This window comes from Fundulus heteroclitus, chromosome 1 (assembly GCF_011125445.2).
Source record: "Fundulus heteroclitus isolate FHET01 chromosome 1, MU-UCD_Fhet_4.1, whole genome shotgun sequence".
In the NCBI taxonomy this organism is placed as follows: Eukaryota; Metazoa; Chordata; class Actinopteri; order Cyprinodontiformes; family Fundulidae; genus Fundulus; species Fundulus heteroclitus.
The window spans coordinates 37739366-37752990 of NC_046361.1; the positions used below are offsets into that span (position 1 = coordinate 37739366).

The 13625-nt window shown below is 42.9% G+C and overlaps 1 protein-coding gene across 15 annotated transcripts in view; it reads right to left on the reverse strand.

Moving 5' to 3' along the window:
- The window catches only part of tpd52l2b (tpd52 like 2b), a 28677-nt gene extending 17373 nt beyond the window's left edge, over positions 1–11304 (reverse strand). For 4 of the 15 annotated variants that reach the window (XM_021309299.2, XM_021309296.2, XM_012850093.3 and 1 more), the window contains exons 1-4: positions 11075–11303; positions 5614–5771; positions 3854–4002; positions 2795–2854 (exon numbers count right to left, since the gene is read on the reverse strand). In XM_021309299.2, the coding sequence (XP_021164974.1) occupies positions 2795–2854; positions 3854–4002; positions 5614–5771; positions 11075–11093 (386 nt within the window). In that variant the 5' untranslated portion in view covers positions 11094–11303. Of the gene's footprint in view, positions 1–2794; positions 2855–3853; positions 4003–5613; positions 5772–11074 lie in introns of all 15 variants that reach the window. The other 11 variants (XM_021309295.2, XM_021309294.2, XM_021309292.2 and 8 more) reach the window with 5 other exon arrangements.
- Positions 11305–13625: the final 2321 nt, after the last annotated feature.

Here is a 13625-nt window from a genome sequence, read left to right on the forward strand (position 1 = left end):
CCGTAGCAAACATAGACCCCAGATAACAAGTCGTCTATTTAGCTCCAAAAATCACAAAAACGTTCAGAATTTCCATCTCAAAACACATATTCTGTCCAACTTAGCTGTAGTTTATCAACTATAACAACTCTTTACCTTCTCAGGCTTTTTATGTTAAACTAAACAACAAATTGTTGAATGTAGGGTGCTTAAATATCAGCCAACACGTGTTGCACCCCAGGCAGTTCTTTACCATAAGCACAATGCGATCCATGATATTGCTATAATGATAAAATGTGCCAGATATTCTTTAAAACATTTTTTTCTTTAATTAACCAGTTTTAATAGTTGAATTCAGAGCAGATTTTAATGCACTAAAGTCTGCATTTGAGTAATTAAATGTCATTGGATAGATGTTACTGTGAAATTAAAAAAGTTAATTAAAAGATGAATACTTTGTGTTGTACTGAACATTTACAATTATAGGATTTTAACTTTTCTCTAATAATTTTGCCCTAATTAAAAACTAAAATCTTCCATCTATAATCAGCCACCAGTGCTGGCGGACCAAATTTTTCTTCAATTGCAGATTTGGGGGGGGGGGGGGCACTTTGGACATGTCTGCTTTAAAAGGGCATCAGGACTACTGCGTCGAATGTCTGTCAAATTCTGTCAAATGTCTGTCAAATTTAAAGTTATTGTCACAAATAAGCCAAAAGATCCCTGATTAAAAGGACAATTTGCACTTAAGACATTCAGCTTTCAGGATTATTGCAATGGCTCCTGATTATCATGTGAATTTCTCCAATGTGAGATCAATAAAGCCTATCTTATCTTATAATGTTTACCAGGCCTGATTTCTCCAAGTGTTTAAATTTTCTACAACTAAGGTTGCCAAAAAAACAGAAGGGAAAACATTTTATTGCGTTTTTTTTTTCACTAATAAAAATAAAGAAACATAAATTAATTGGGTTCAGTTCAGGTTTGCCACAGGAGCCTTGAGGCGTCGTCTGCGCCACTTTAGCCATTTAAGGCCAGGCTGCCTGCAGGTGGACACAGATAACCTTTAGACGAAATGATCTGGGACGTTTTAGCGTCCGGAGACCAATTTACGCTTCGTAGCGATGAGTGCTGTTAATCGGCTGCTGGAAAAAAAAACACGGTCCGCTACCAGAACGGCTCCCAGCCAGTTATGCATGCAGACAGGAGGCAGCAGGAAAAGCTCCAAACATCGGACAGCGAACGGTTCAGAGAGGAAGTTATGCACAGAGTCAGCATGGAAACAGGCCAAACAAATGTTCTCCAGGCTTCACAGCACAGCAGACGTCCAGAGCTGCCGCCGTGCGAGGAGAGCTCCCAGTTAGTGAGCAAACGGCCGAGTCACAGGCCACAGGGGGAAAAACGCTGATTCAGCGAGTCAGATATGGACCCGGCTCTGTTATTATTAGCACTGGAACAAAAACAAAAAAAACTCAATATCACATTAGAAGTGCAGAAGTACTGACCAACTTGTCTTCCTAAGAGAAAAAATCCACAGATGGACGCCGACATCTTTAACAGGTTTAGAAACAGCCTGTGAATTAGCTCTGCAGCGGTCGTCCCCAACACCCCTGGATCGTCTCCGTTTGATTTATTATCTTTATTAGTCTAAACGAGGTTTTATTTTATTTTTAAATGTCCAGGATTCCGTCTTAACCCCATTTCCTGGCATGCCGCGGTCACATCAACAAACCTGGCGGCTAGCCGTGTCGCTAATGCTAAGAACTGAGCCTGTCTGCCGCTAAAGACGTCTTGTTGTGGATTTTTAGGTCAGGCGGCACAAAGACGGCGGCCTTAAAAGCACAAATGAGAAAAAGTTAAATTAGTGAGTGGACTGGACATAAGCAACGCGGCTCCCGTGGCAGCATTTAGGGGCGATGGGGTCGTCTCGCTGCAGAGAAACACTGATTCAGCGTCATGGTGAGACCTGCTTTCTATGCCCCTTACTTGATGTGAATATATATTTAGTTTTTAAGCCAGTGACAGTTTTAGTTTGTTGAATTTATCCACCACACCTCAGCCCCCCCGGTGTTAAAACGGCGGCCGGCGCCGCAGCGTTAGCGGCTGCAGACATAGACAACATATACGTAGACGCCTGGTTGGGCGCAGGTTAGTACGTCACCGCCATATTGTGTGTGGCAGAAAGAAGTTAAGTTCTGTTGTAGTGAACGTGGATCAGAGAAGATGCCTCATTCCTGTGCTGCGTGGAAATGTACCAACCGTTTAGGAACAGACGTTTTGGGGGAGTATTAAAGAGAAAGTTACTAATATGAGAAAAAAAGTCCTAGGACAATAAAGTAAAAAAAAGAGACAAAAGTGGTAATATTATGAGAAAAACGTCATTATGAGAATTAAGGGGGACATTTCCAGAATTGGCAGAACTATCTTAGTCCTGGAGTAATAGGGCCAGGTTAGATTCTTTTTATTCTTTACTAGTATAAAGTCAAGAGAATGAAGCCAAAGTGATACGAAAAAATAAAAATATTACAAATATAAAGTACATTCTCAGATTAAACTCCCCCTGATACTGTTTAAGTGACTCAGACTAAGTGCAGATTTGCCACATTCAACATGGCGGACACTCTGACACATCCGCAGCAGAGGCAGAACCTAACGAGGCGTCTACGTTTATGATGTCTATGGCTGCAGACGTGGTTAGGAGGTGAGAGGAGGACAGGGGGGGGGGGGGGGGGGGGGGTGGGCGCCAGTCGGAGCGTGAGAGAGCAAACAGCAGAAGCCACCGGTGAGACGAGCAGCAAACAGTGCCTGGACTCACAGATCGGAGCTGGTAACCCTTTCATTCCACTCGCCCAGTTTCTCTGAGGTTCTCACATAGCTAGAAACAGAAACAAGAGCGCGTTAAGCTACTGGGGGGGGGGGGGGGGGGAGGCTAACCTGCGCTGCTACAACAAACCGTTCAGATCCCGAACAAAGACAGCTTTAGTCTGAGCTCATCTGGAGGATGTAGCCATAAACCCAGAGTCTAGATTTACTGTTTCAGCCCTAATCCATGCAGAACTCTGCTGTGGAGCCTTCAGCTGCAGAGGATGGAACCGAGGTTTAGCTGCAGAGTCAAAGGTTCCCCACCGCAAATAAAAAGCAATAATCTGATGGCAGAACTTTGTTTTGGGGGGGAAAGATTTCAGGCCTTATCGTGTCGTTTTAATAGAAAAATTGGACCAAATAATTGTTCTAGTTCTGCCGTTAAGAGTCAGATTTCTGGGATAAATCAGACTGTTTGAATTGAGAAAGCTTTCTGGATATGAAGCGAAACGTCTTCAAACTTTGGAAAAACGTTTTGTTTTGTGATTTTAACTTTTTTTTTTGGACTGATCGTGACCGGATTGACTGAGAATCCTCACCAGCATTTCTCCCTGCAGCAGTCGGGGACCAAAAGTTTTCCTGCAAACGGCCACAGGTCCCCGTTTCCTTACTAAAGTACCGACGCAGGATGTACAACAAAACGTGGGACATGGAGGCGCTTCTTTAACACAATGACGTGTTAATGAACCCAAACAGCTGCACCGGAGCGCGGCGAGTAAATACTTAAAACTTCAATGCGTAGAAAAGGATTTCTGAGAAAGTAGTAATTGCTGAAAAGCAACCAGTGCAGACTGAAACACCCTCAGGTGTTTTTTTTTTCCTGCAGTTATCAGCCTGGATAGAACAGGGCGTTAAAAGGAGAGGTAGATATTAAAATGATCTGTTTACCAGCCAACGGTGTCCTGACTTCAGACACACTAAAACCTCTGGGAGCAGAGAGACGGGGTAACCGGTTCTGACCCGGCGGGACTGAAGAGGCCCCCCCCAGCCGGAGCTCGGCAGGCATACGTACGCTTGGGAAGTCTGCACGTCCTGCCAGCCCTTGGTGATGTTCTGCTTGAGCTCGTTGAGCGGACTGAGGCCCAGTTTCCTCTTCAGCTCCGAGGCGTGCCTCTCCTTGGCGGACAGAACCTGGCGCAGGGTGTTGATCTCCTCCTCCACCTGAAAGGTCACAGCAGAGGTCAGAACCCGGAGCAGCTCCTGCTTCAGGGCCTCCAGACCTCCGGGGCTCCGAATGTCAAAATAAAACAAAGATCAGTCGAAATTTCTGCTGTTAACCAGAGCATATGAGCTGGAAAAAAAAAAACGCCTTTAAGACCCTGGAGCATACATTACTGTAGATATCACCGCCATCAGTCAGTTTTCCAGGTAAAACGCTGATGTAATATCTAACGAGCTGCATTTACTCTTCGCTTTTACACTGAGGTATACATTCTCAGGAACAGCGAAGACGTTTTAGCCACATTCACCTTTCTTCAGTCCAGGTAGTGACTGTGAGAACCACAAACCTTAAAAAAAATAATAATAAAGTTCTACCGGTGTTCTCTGAAAACACAAAACTCATCCATCAGGATCACCAGGAAAACAGGCCAATTAAAGCATCATTCAGCTGAAGTCTGGAAAAAGAAGGAGAGTTGCTCCTAACTTCATGGATGTGGAAGAGAGGAAATTTCTTAAAGTGCAAAATTAAAAACCTGAACGTTTAATATCAATTCTTATTTCTGGTGATTAAACCTTCCGTTGAATAAACATTCAACAGCTTTTAGATGAATTTAGCCGTCAGACTTCAGCCTTCACGCCCACCTGAGGGAGAAGAAAGCGAACAGCGAGCTCCAGGTGGGATTTATCTGACAGAAACGTTAACTCCTGACGTTAGAACAGCTTTTAGCCTCTAAAAAGCTCTCCAAACTCTGAGAAACCTTCAACGCTTTTTCTTCTAAGAAAGCAGCTTAAGAGCGTTACACAAAAGACACTCAGCACCTCAGCTCTAAACTGTGTCCATAATCCCCATTAATGAAGGGTGGTGGATGTTTTTAACAGCCTTAACTATTTCAAATCCTAAAGCATTTTTTTATTTTGAGAAAAAAAAAGAAGTAATTTACCGTCTGTAAAAAGAAAAATGATTAAACAGTGTTCCTACAGCATAAGGCAAGTTAAATTCAAGACTTTTTAGGACCTTTTAATGCCACTTGAAATAAAAAGTTAAGACCAACTTCACGATAAACAAGACAAACCTGGTTGCGACAACTTTACCCAAATGTTAATTTTCACATAAACCATTACTTTCTGGCCAAGTAGACATGTTTAAAATTTTGCAAAACATTCCATATAGGAAGAAAGCTAAAAAAAAAAAAAAACACAAATTACAGATATATTTTTAACAACTACTGAACTGAATTCACAAACTTTGTTTTGTTCCCTACTAAAATAAACTATAAATCAGTGCCAACTGTTTTTCGCAGCTATGGTCCGGCCGCAACAGTTTTTATTGGTTCCGCTATTGAGACGGAACCAATAATGATTACATTGAGCCGTTTGGTAAATTCAAAAAATTATAATTGTGTCAACTATTTTACTGTTTGGTAAGGATTACAAAAATAAAATCCTATTTATGACCTGGTAACAATTTTAAGACCTAAGAAAGACTGATTTAAGACATTTTAATGCCAATTAAGGCCTTAGTTTTACAATACAGAATTCAATGCCTTTTAAGACTTTTTAAGGATCCGGGGGAACCCTGTAAACAGATTTGGGGTTGCAGCGGGGGTTTACCTTGGTCAGCTCGATGTGGAGCTCCTCGGCTTCCTCCACCGTCAGGCCGGGAGGAAGAGGGTGAGCCGGGCTCCCCGCCGCTCCCTCCACCTGGACGTCAGCCAGGTGGTCTGAGCGGTCCATGTTCAGGCCTTTGTTGGGCGAGTTCAGGTTGATGTCTGCAGCGATGGGGGGGGGGAGAAGGGTTGAAGAGCGGATTAGAGGACGTCGTTGTGGGAGTAAGATGCAAATAAGAGCATCCTGGTTTGACACGAGCAGATCCAGGAGAATGAGAGAAACTAGTAATAATCCCACGTCGACAAACTACAGCGCTGCTTTCTACCATTAAGAACGCACCGTTTGATTTCTGTCATTTTAATGCCATTTTTCTCTGAAAACAGGTTTGTTTTCCATATTTATCCAGCGGTCTTATACTTGTGGATCCACAAAACTACTAAACGAATGATTCAACCCTCAAAAAACAGATTTTAAAGAAAAAAAGGAAACACTGACCCTAGACCTAGTAATCTTATTTATGCTAGTTGCGCGTCCTCAGATTACCTGAGGAGAGATTTTTCCTTATAGGCTGCCTTAAAACATAAATATTAAAGTTCATCTTATTGTCTTAGGGCTATAATTCATTCAGTAAACAGATGCTGATAAAGATTTATCATTAAATTGTCCTTTATTATTTATATATCTGCGAGAAAGAGATGCGGATTTATGCTGCATTTCTGTAAAAATGTTGTCCAATGATGACGAGGTAAAAACAAGGAGACAAAGATTAGGGTAATCCAGATGTTTGGGGAAACATAGATTAACAGATTAAGATGTTAGAGCAATGAGAGACAGCCGGGTTCTACCTGAGGAATCAGAACTGTCCAAGAACTGCTTCCAGCCAACAATGTCATTTTCGTGATGAATTATTTCAGTTTTTCTCTAAATAAATGCATCCAGGCTGAGTTCTGATGATGACCTGAGAGCTGGACTGGTTTCTAACGTGTTCTGGGAGGCTTTGCAGCAGACCAGAGTCAACAGAAGCGGGCCTCTCTGATCCGAGTCCTCCTGCAGAGCAAACAGCGACTCCACCTGTAAGGTATACTGACCCGACACGCCTGCTGACTCGGTCCGGAAACATGGTCCTCTCTCCTGGGATTTAAGAGCATTTCATCATCTCAGCTGAAAAAATGTCCTGGATTTCCTTTAATTGCTTTTAAAAACAAACTGAAGGGTGTAATTTAGTGAGTTTATTTCCCGGCTGTGAACGGAGGCTGATTGGGTCTGGGCTTGTTTGGCAGCGGTCTAACCTGTCTGCAGACACCGAGCGCATGATGTCACGCGCCACGCCCAACGCCAACCCGTTCCACGCTCGGCTTCAGACCGTCATACGCTGAGAGCCAACCAGGTTTAAACCTTTTCCGTTTCCTTCAGCGCCAACTCACAACAACGCCTCCTTCCAGTCAGTCGGTTCTGACAGATCGAGTTAAAAGTTTCCTCTCTAAGGAAACCCAGCAGGTTGCATCAAGTCTCTCCAAGCAGCATTCACTCCTCCTGAAAGAGCGTAGAGCCACAGTGGACAGTCGTCTGCATTGTTGATGGCTTTGCAGCAATCCCTCATACTGAGCATGCATGAAGCGACAGTGGAGAGGAAAAACTCCCCTTTAACAGGGAGGAGAACCTCCAGCAGAACCAGAACCAGGCTCAGTGTGAACGCTCATCTGCCTCCACCCACTGGGGCTTAGAGAAGACAGAGCAGAGACACAGAAAGCACAGAAGCTCACATTGACCCAGGAGTACTTTCTATAACAAAGAAAATCAAGAAGATAACGGGATCAGGAGCTCCTTTAGCGTCTTCCTCTAGAAGAGAAGCGCAGCAGCAGAAGCTGCCGATAAGGAATGGATCATGGTCATCTTAAACTTATAATCAGATTTTCTTTTATTTAAGGGGGACGTCATTCCAAATCCATTTATTTTGTCCTAAAATACATTTTCTTGTGTACTTGGAGTCTCTAGGAGAGCAGAAAGCTGGAATATCTTCTGTCCAGATGCTGCTTACACATCTTTATATGCTGTTTGGGTCTTATTTGTTTTTAACCCATTACATTTTCTCTCTTCTCCTCCATTACTTCTATTTTTAACAATTACGTCACAATATTTCATTGCAAAGCTGCTAAACAAGTTCATGAACCTCCAGCTCACCAATTTCGCAGATTTTGTAAGTTAAAGGATGCGAAAGCTACAAGTAGGTAAGTGAAAATGTGCGCTTGCTGGGTGCATTAAAGCTGTAGTAGGTAATCCTGTCCAGAAACACTGAAGTTATTCTGGGTAAAAATGGTCCTTCCACTATGAAAGCAGTAAATACATTATATATTCAGAAAAAGGAGGTTAGATGCAATTAGATCTCTGTAGGAGCTGCAGGCCTGTAAAAACTCTGCCGTTCGGTCTGCATAGCAGTGATTGGTCAGAGTTTTGTTCCTGCTCTCATCCCCTCTGTCCCGCATGTTCTGTGGAAATCATCTCATCTATCATTTGTCCAACATGTCATCATTGGGACGCGCTCACCTAACGCCACTGTGGGTGCTCGTTCCTTGTTAGTTTCTGCTTGCTGGCTGCGCATGCGCACCTATACTGTTTATATAGCCAGTTAGCTTAGCAGTTAGCATAGCAGTTAGCCGTTCATTGTAGCTCCGCTGCTCTCACCGTAGACTTTGAACATGGCAGAGTCACAGGAGGTGAACCTCGTTCATGTTTATGAGAAGGAGAGGAAGGATTCAGTAGAAAGAAATGAGACCAGAGTGAATTTAAAGAGACGGCACTGTTAACCGGAGCAAATGAGCTGGAAAAAAATACTTTTTTTTAGTCGCTCTCAGACGAACGTCAGAACCGGCCTCCAAGAGGAGCAGCGGCGCATCAAGAGCGAGGAATTCAGACGAAAGCGTTGCCGTTCCACTTTCTACAGACCACAGCTGAATGATTATAAAGTGAAGAGGAATTATTTAAAAGCATGATATGTCCCCTTTAACAACGGCAAAGCCCCGTTTCCCTGTGACTGCTCTCTAATGGGCGACGTCAGCTCTGCTCCTGCCGTCAATTATTAATGACCACTCGCATCACGGCGGCTAGAAGAAGAACTTCAGTGTCCTTTTAACGTCTTCTTTTATCACCGTTCTTCAAGAGAAAAATCTAAAAACAGCCAAATCTGGTATCAGTGGCTCAAAACGTCCCAAATAAGGGGAGATCAGGAATCCGACACCAAGTCTGGATCAGTTTTTGATGTTTTAAAGGTTTATGGCGCTCACAGCCACAGGCTTAAGGAGGCACTTCCACCCTCAGATGTGATTCTTTGCATCTAGGTGTTGAGGAAGAGGAGGAAGAGGAGCAGAGCCGCTGATCAATACTAGGACGGGGAATCCATGACGGTGCAGACAATCGCCCTCAGACATCCACTTAGAGGCGAATCTTACAGCCTGTGGACGTTAAGAACCGGAAACGTTGATCAAAATAACACTTTTAAAGAGCAGCTTCTCCTTAGCCTCTATGGTTCTGTTGCACCATTTACAGAATATTCACAAAAGACAAAGCCAATCTATCTTTAGCAGAATGAAACTTTAAAAAAAATTAATATGTTATGACGTGTTTTCAGGAGGTCCGATCAGAACCTTTAATGCTTTAAGTTAGGGCTGGGCGATAAATCGATTTAATCGATTAATTCGAATTTACAATTCTTTAAGATTTCATTTTTGGAAAATCTGGATTTTATTTTGCCAATACACTCATTGGGTTTCCATGAAGAGAACAGAAAGTGATGCTGAATATATGTTTAGGCAAATATATTGTCAAAATATTAAGTAGAAACTTTTTTTTTACCATAATACGAAGTACTTCATTTACTTATTTACTTTTTTTTTTTTAACTTAGTTTGAAGTTCACAAGTGCAGTGAAGCCTGTTCTTAGCTCAATGTGTAATACCACTAGCAGCAAATGTTTTGTTATATTTTCATTGTTTATAATGGCACGGCTGCCATCTTGATTTACAAGCATGTTTCACAGCTTGTTTTTAGTTGCACTTTGAATTCAGGTCAACTCCCTGATGAAATGCTTGACATAAAAGCAAGGTTTTAAAATTGGGTTTTTTTTATGAAACAAAAAGAAGGGAAAAAAAAATCGATTAAATCGGATTTGGTATGATAAAATCGGAGATTTATTTTCTAGTCCATATCGCCCAGCCCTACTTTAAGTACCAAAACATTGGCGGTCTGAGGCGATAAATGTTCTGCTGTTCACCAAATGATTCCCAGATTCTCTGCAGAAGAAGAAGAAGATGAAGAAGAAGAAGAAGAAGAAGAGTCATGGTTTACAGGACTTCACAGCAACAAAGTCCAGCAGCTCAAAGAACCGTTTTCTGGACCAGCAGAACCAGCAGAACTTCAGGGCCAGAGTCCAGCATGCACTGGGGCTCATCTGGAGCAGAACGCTGACCGGACCTCTGCTAGGGAGCGCCACATGACCCGGTGGTAGTACCGCCACGCCGCAGCGGTTCAGGGTTCAAATCCCGGCCCGCCGACAATAGATCTGGGCCTGCTAGCCGGTTTGCAGGACCTGCAGGTCCAGACGGTGGAGGCAGGACTTTGTGGACCGGCAGCAGCAGAACCACCGGTAGACTGTGACCATCCAGGGGACCATCCTGGACACTGAGACGGTGGACACCTGGGGCTCTGTCCTCGGACGGCTCCTGGACCCGGTCCAGGCGGTACCACACAGAAGAACCCTGTCAGAATTTACCCACCACAAACACACAGACCCAGGGACAACAGCGCGTTTGTTCACCTACACCGGTTCTGGATCAGAACCGGACGCTTTGACCCTGAAACATCAGTTTGATGCAGTTAGAATAGAAAAAAAAAATGTTTTTATTTTAGTTCTCAGCACATTCCTGACAGACACACAGAACCGTAAAGCAGTCGTGTCTCGGCAGAACCCTTTTGGGCCTGACTGTAGGTCAGCTGGGGTTAATACCGGCAAGAACGGAACCGAGTGGACCAGCAGAACCGGCGGTGTTCTGCTTTAATAACAGACTTAACCAGGTGGACCCAGCAGCTGTGTGGAAGTAAAAGCCTCCCGCTGCTGTTGCTGTTTCTTTCCCTCATGAAGGCTCGACCCAACCCAGAAAAGCTCGGTTCGGCTGAACCGGATCGGCGTCGGAGCCACGGGCTGAAAAGCAGCACCAGAAACACGATCCTCCTGCTTTCTCTCCACCTGCTGTCGCTGCTCCCGACACGGAGCCGAGGGCCCGGTCCGTCCTCCGAACCGCCCCCAGAACCAGCGCGACTTCACCGGTCCGACGTTAAAACACGGCGGGGTTAACGGCGGGTCGGCCTCCGCGGAGGTTGCCGGGTTAAAAACGAGCCGCCCGCAACTTGTTTACGCCCGGTTGTCAGAGCCGGGGGCTGCGGCTAAGTTGTGCTAACTTGCTAACAGTTACCTTGACTGGCCGGGTCCATGGCGTCAGCTCGACGGAACCTGCAGTATTCGGACCGGTTGGGCTCGAAGCGGCGGTGGGAAGCAGCTCGGTGAGTTCAACCCCCCAGAAATCTCCCCGACGAGGGCGATCAACTTCCACGTAGAGAGCGACGTCGACGGGAACTGCCAGCGGACTCCGTACAGCCCCAACCCACAGCCAGCTCAGCCGGAACAACTTTCTGTCAAGCTAGCGGAAGCAGGGCGTCCACATCCGGCAGCAGCCTTCCAAAATAAAAGCGTTTCTGATATTACCGTTCCTGTATTCTAAATATTAAATTGAGACATAAACCTTTCACAGCGGGCCAGATGGGGCAATTTAAAAGCGTGGGGTGGCACACTGAAACTAAAAGCCATAATTTCAGGATTTTATTCTGCTGTTATAGTAATGCTGCCTGTAGAAAACTATTTTAAAGATTTAAGATTAGATTAGATTAGATTAGATTAGATTCAACTTTATTGTCATTACACAGGTACAGGTACAAGGCAACGAAATGCAGTTTAGGTCTAACCAGAAGTGCAATAGCAGCAAGTGAAGGATAAGCAGTGGTTCCATATGTAGAGGACATGGGTTATTACTGAATAAATATAGAGATGGATACTATTATAGAGATAATTTTACTGTTAGATTTGTCCTATGAGTATAATATATAGATAACTAGTATTGTGAACTAAATTTACAGCTGGATATGTACCCAATATAGTATACAGGTGGATATTACTATAAATACCATTACTATATAGTAAACTCTATTTACTATAAATAGAGTTGCATGTTCACCCCTGGCCACCCCCTGATGGCGCCACTGAATTGTGAAAGGGTAAATTTCTACTGTAACAAACACTCTTGCATTTTATTCAAGAAATAGCTCGCAGTTGATGTATTTTAACAGTTGTTTGTTTTGCTGGAGAAGATTCTCATTCATCCGAGTCATGATCATTCCGAAAATAGTTAAAAAAACAAAACAACTGGACTTTTTTGCGAAGTTTGATGCGAAATGTCTTCAGTTGTTTTGTTTTTTTACTTTTTTTGGAAAGTTGTTGGTTTTGTTACTCATTATACCCGAACGGCCAATAAGTGCGTGGCCTTTCATTTGGTTGGTCGATCTCGCAGAGATCTTTAAAAAAAAAATTAATAAAAAAAAGATGGTCTGGAACCAGAGAAGTCCGTATAATGGCTTTCCAGGGCCAATCTTTTCCCCAGGGTAGAAAGTTTGATTTCATGACGAAAAGTTTGGGCCTAAAAGTATGACATGACTGAAACATCATTAGTTCAACTTTGTAGTCCAACTCTTTGTAATATTTGCTTTTAGTTTCTATTTTCCCATGTTTTGTTTTGTTTCTACATTTCATTCCAACTGTTTTATTTTCCTATGTTTTAATTATGTAAAGCACTTTGCGTTGTCTTTCTACTGAAATGTGCTATACAAATAAATTTGCCCTGCCTTGTTCTTGTCTGTCTTGTAGTTTTTAAAAAATGCTGCAGTTGATAGTTCATACTCTGACCAGGGCTCTTTCTGCATGGAGTCAGTCCTCCCCGTGCATGTGTGGGTTTTCTCCTGGTACTCCAGTTTCCTCCCACAGTCCAAATATATGACTCTAAAATTGCCCTTGGTATTGATTGTGTGTGTGTGATAAGTCTCATAGTTAAATGAATTCCACCTGCAATTTAAGTGTCACGTGATCTGTCAGTTTGCCAAAAAGCACGTGGGCGACTCTCCAAATGCACGGAGGAAGGAGCTCTCATCAGATGAGACTAAAACTGAAGTTTTTGGCCACCAAGGAAGACACGTCTGGCACAAACCCAACACATCCCATCACCCGAAGCAAGCTGCTAAAGCAACCCTTCAGTGGTTTTAAGGGGAAACATTTAAATGTTAAATGTTTTTCAGCCTAAAAAATTCAAAAGTATACAGTCCCAGATTTAAAAATCCTGAAGTTCTCCTAAGTTTCGGCTTAAATATGTGATCGGAATAACCGGCCAGGAGTCACAGGTAACAATAAAGAGAACTGTACAAGACAAATAAACATTTTAATTCATTCGTGCTGATCATGGAATATATTCATTTTGCGATTAAGGAACCTTTCCCCTTCTCTTTTCAATTCCTGCATAACATTTTCAAAGCATGAATTTAAGGAAGGGAAAACCAAGACTTGCATCTCTCAACTCACCCTTCCATAAAAAGTAGTTCTAAGAAATTAAACTTGACCACCACTCTTGGAAAGTTGTCATTGCTGTTTAGGGGCTGTTCTAGATTATTTTTTGACACTTTATATAAAATATTCTGACAATTACTAAGAATGGCATTTACAGTTTTTTTATTTATTTTTTTTATTATTAAAAATAATCTAAACCAGCAGTGAGCCAAGCTGGAATAGAATTAGAACATTGTGCTAATATTCTAAAATAAATAATAATAATGTCTGGTCGTATTATTTGAACATACTGAAGAAGATACAAAATTTTCTTGTCAAAAATACTTTGTTTAACTTTAACGCCAAGTGAAGTTTGTACA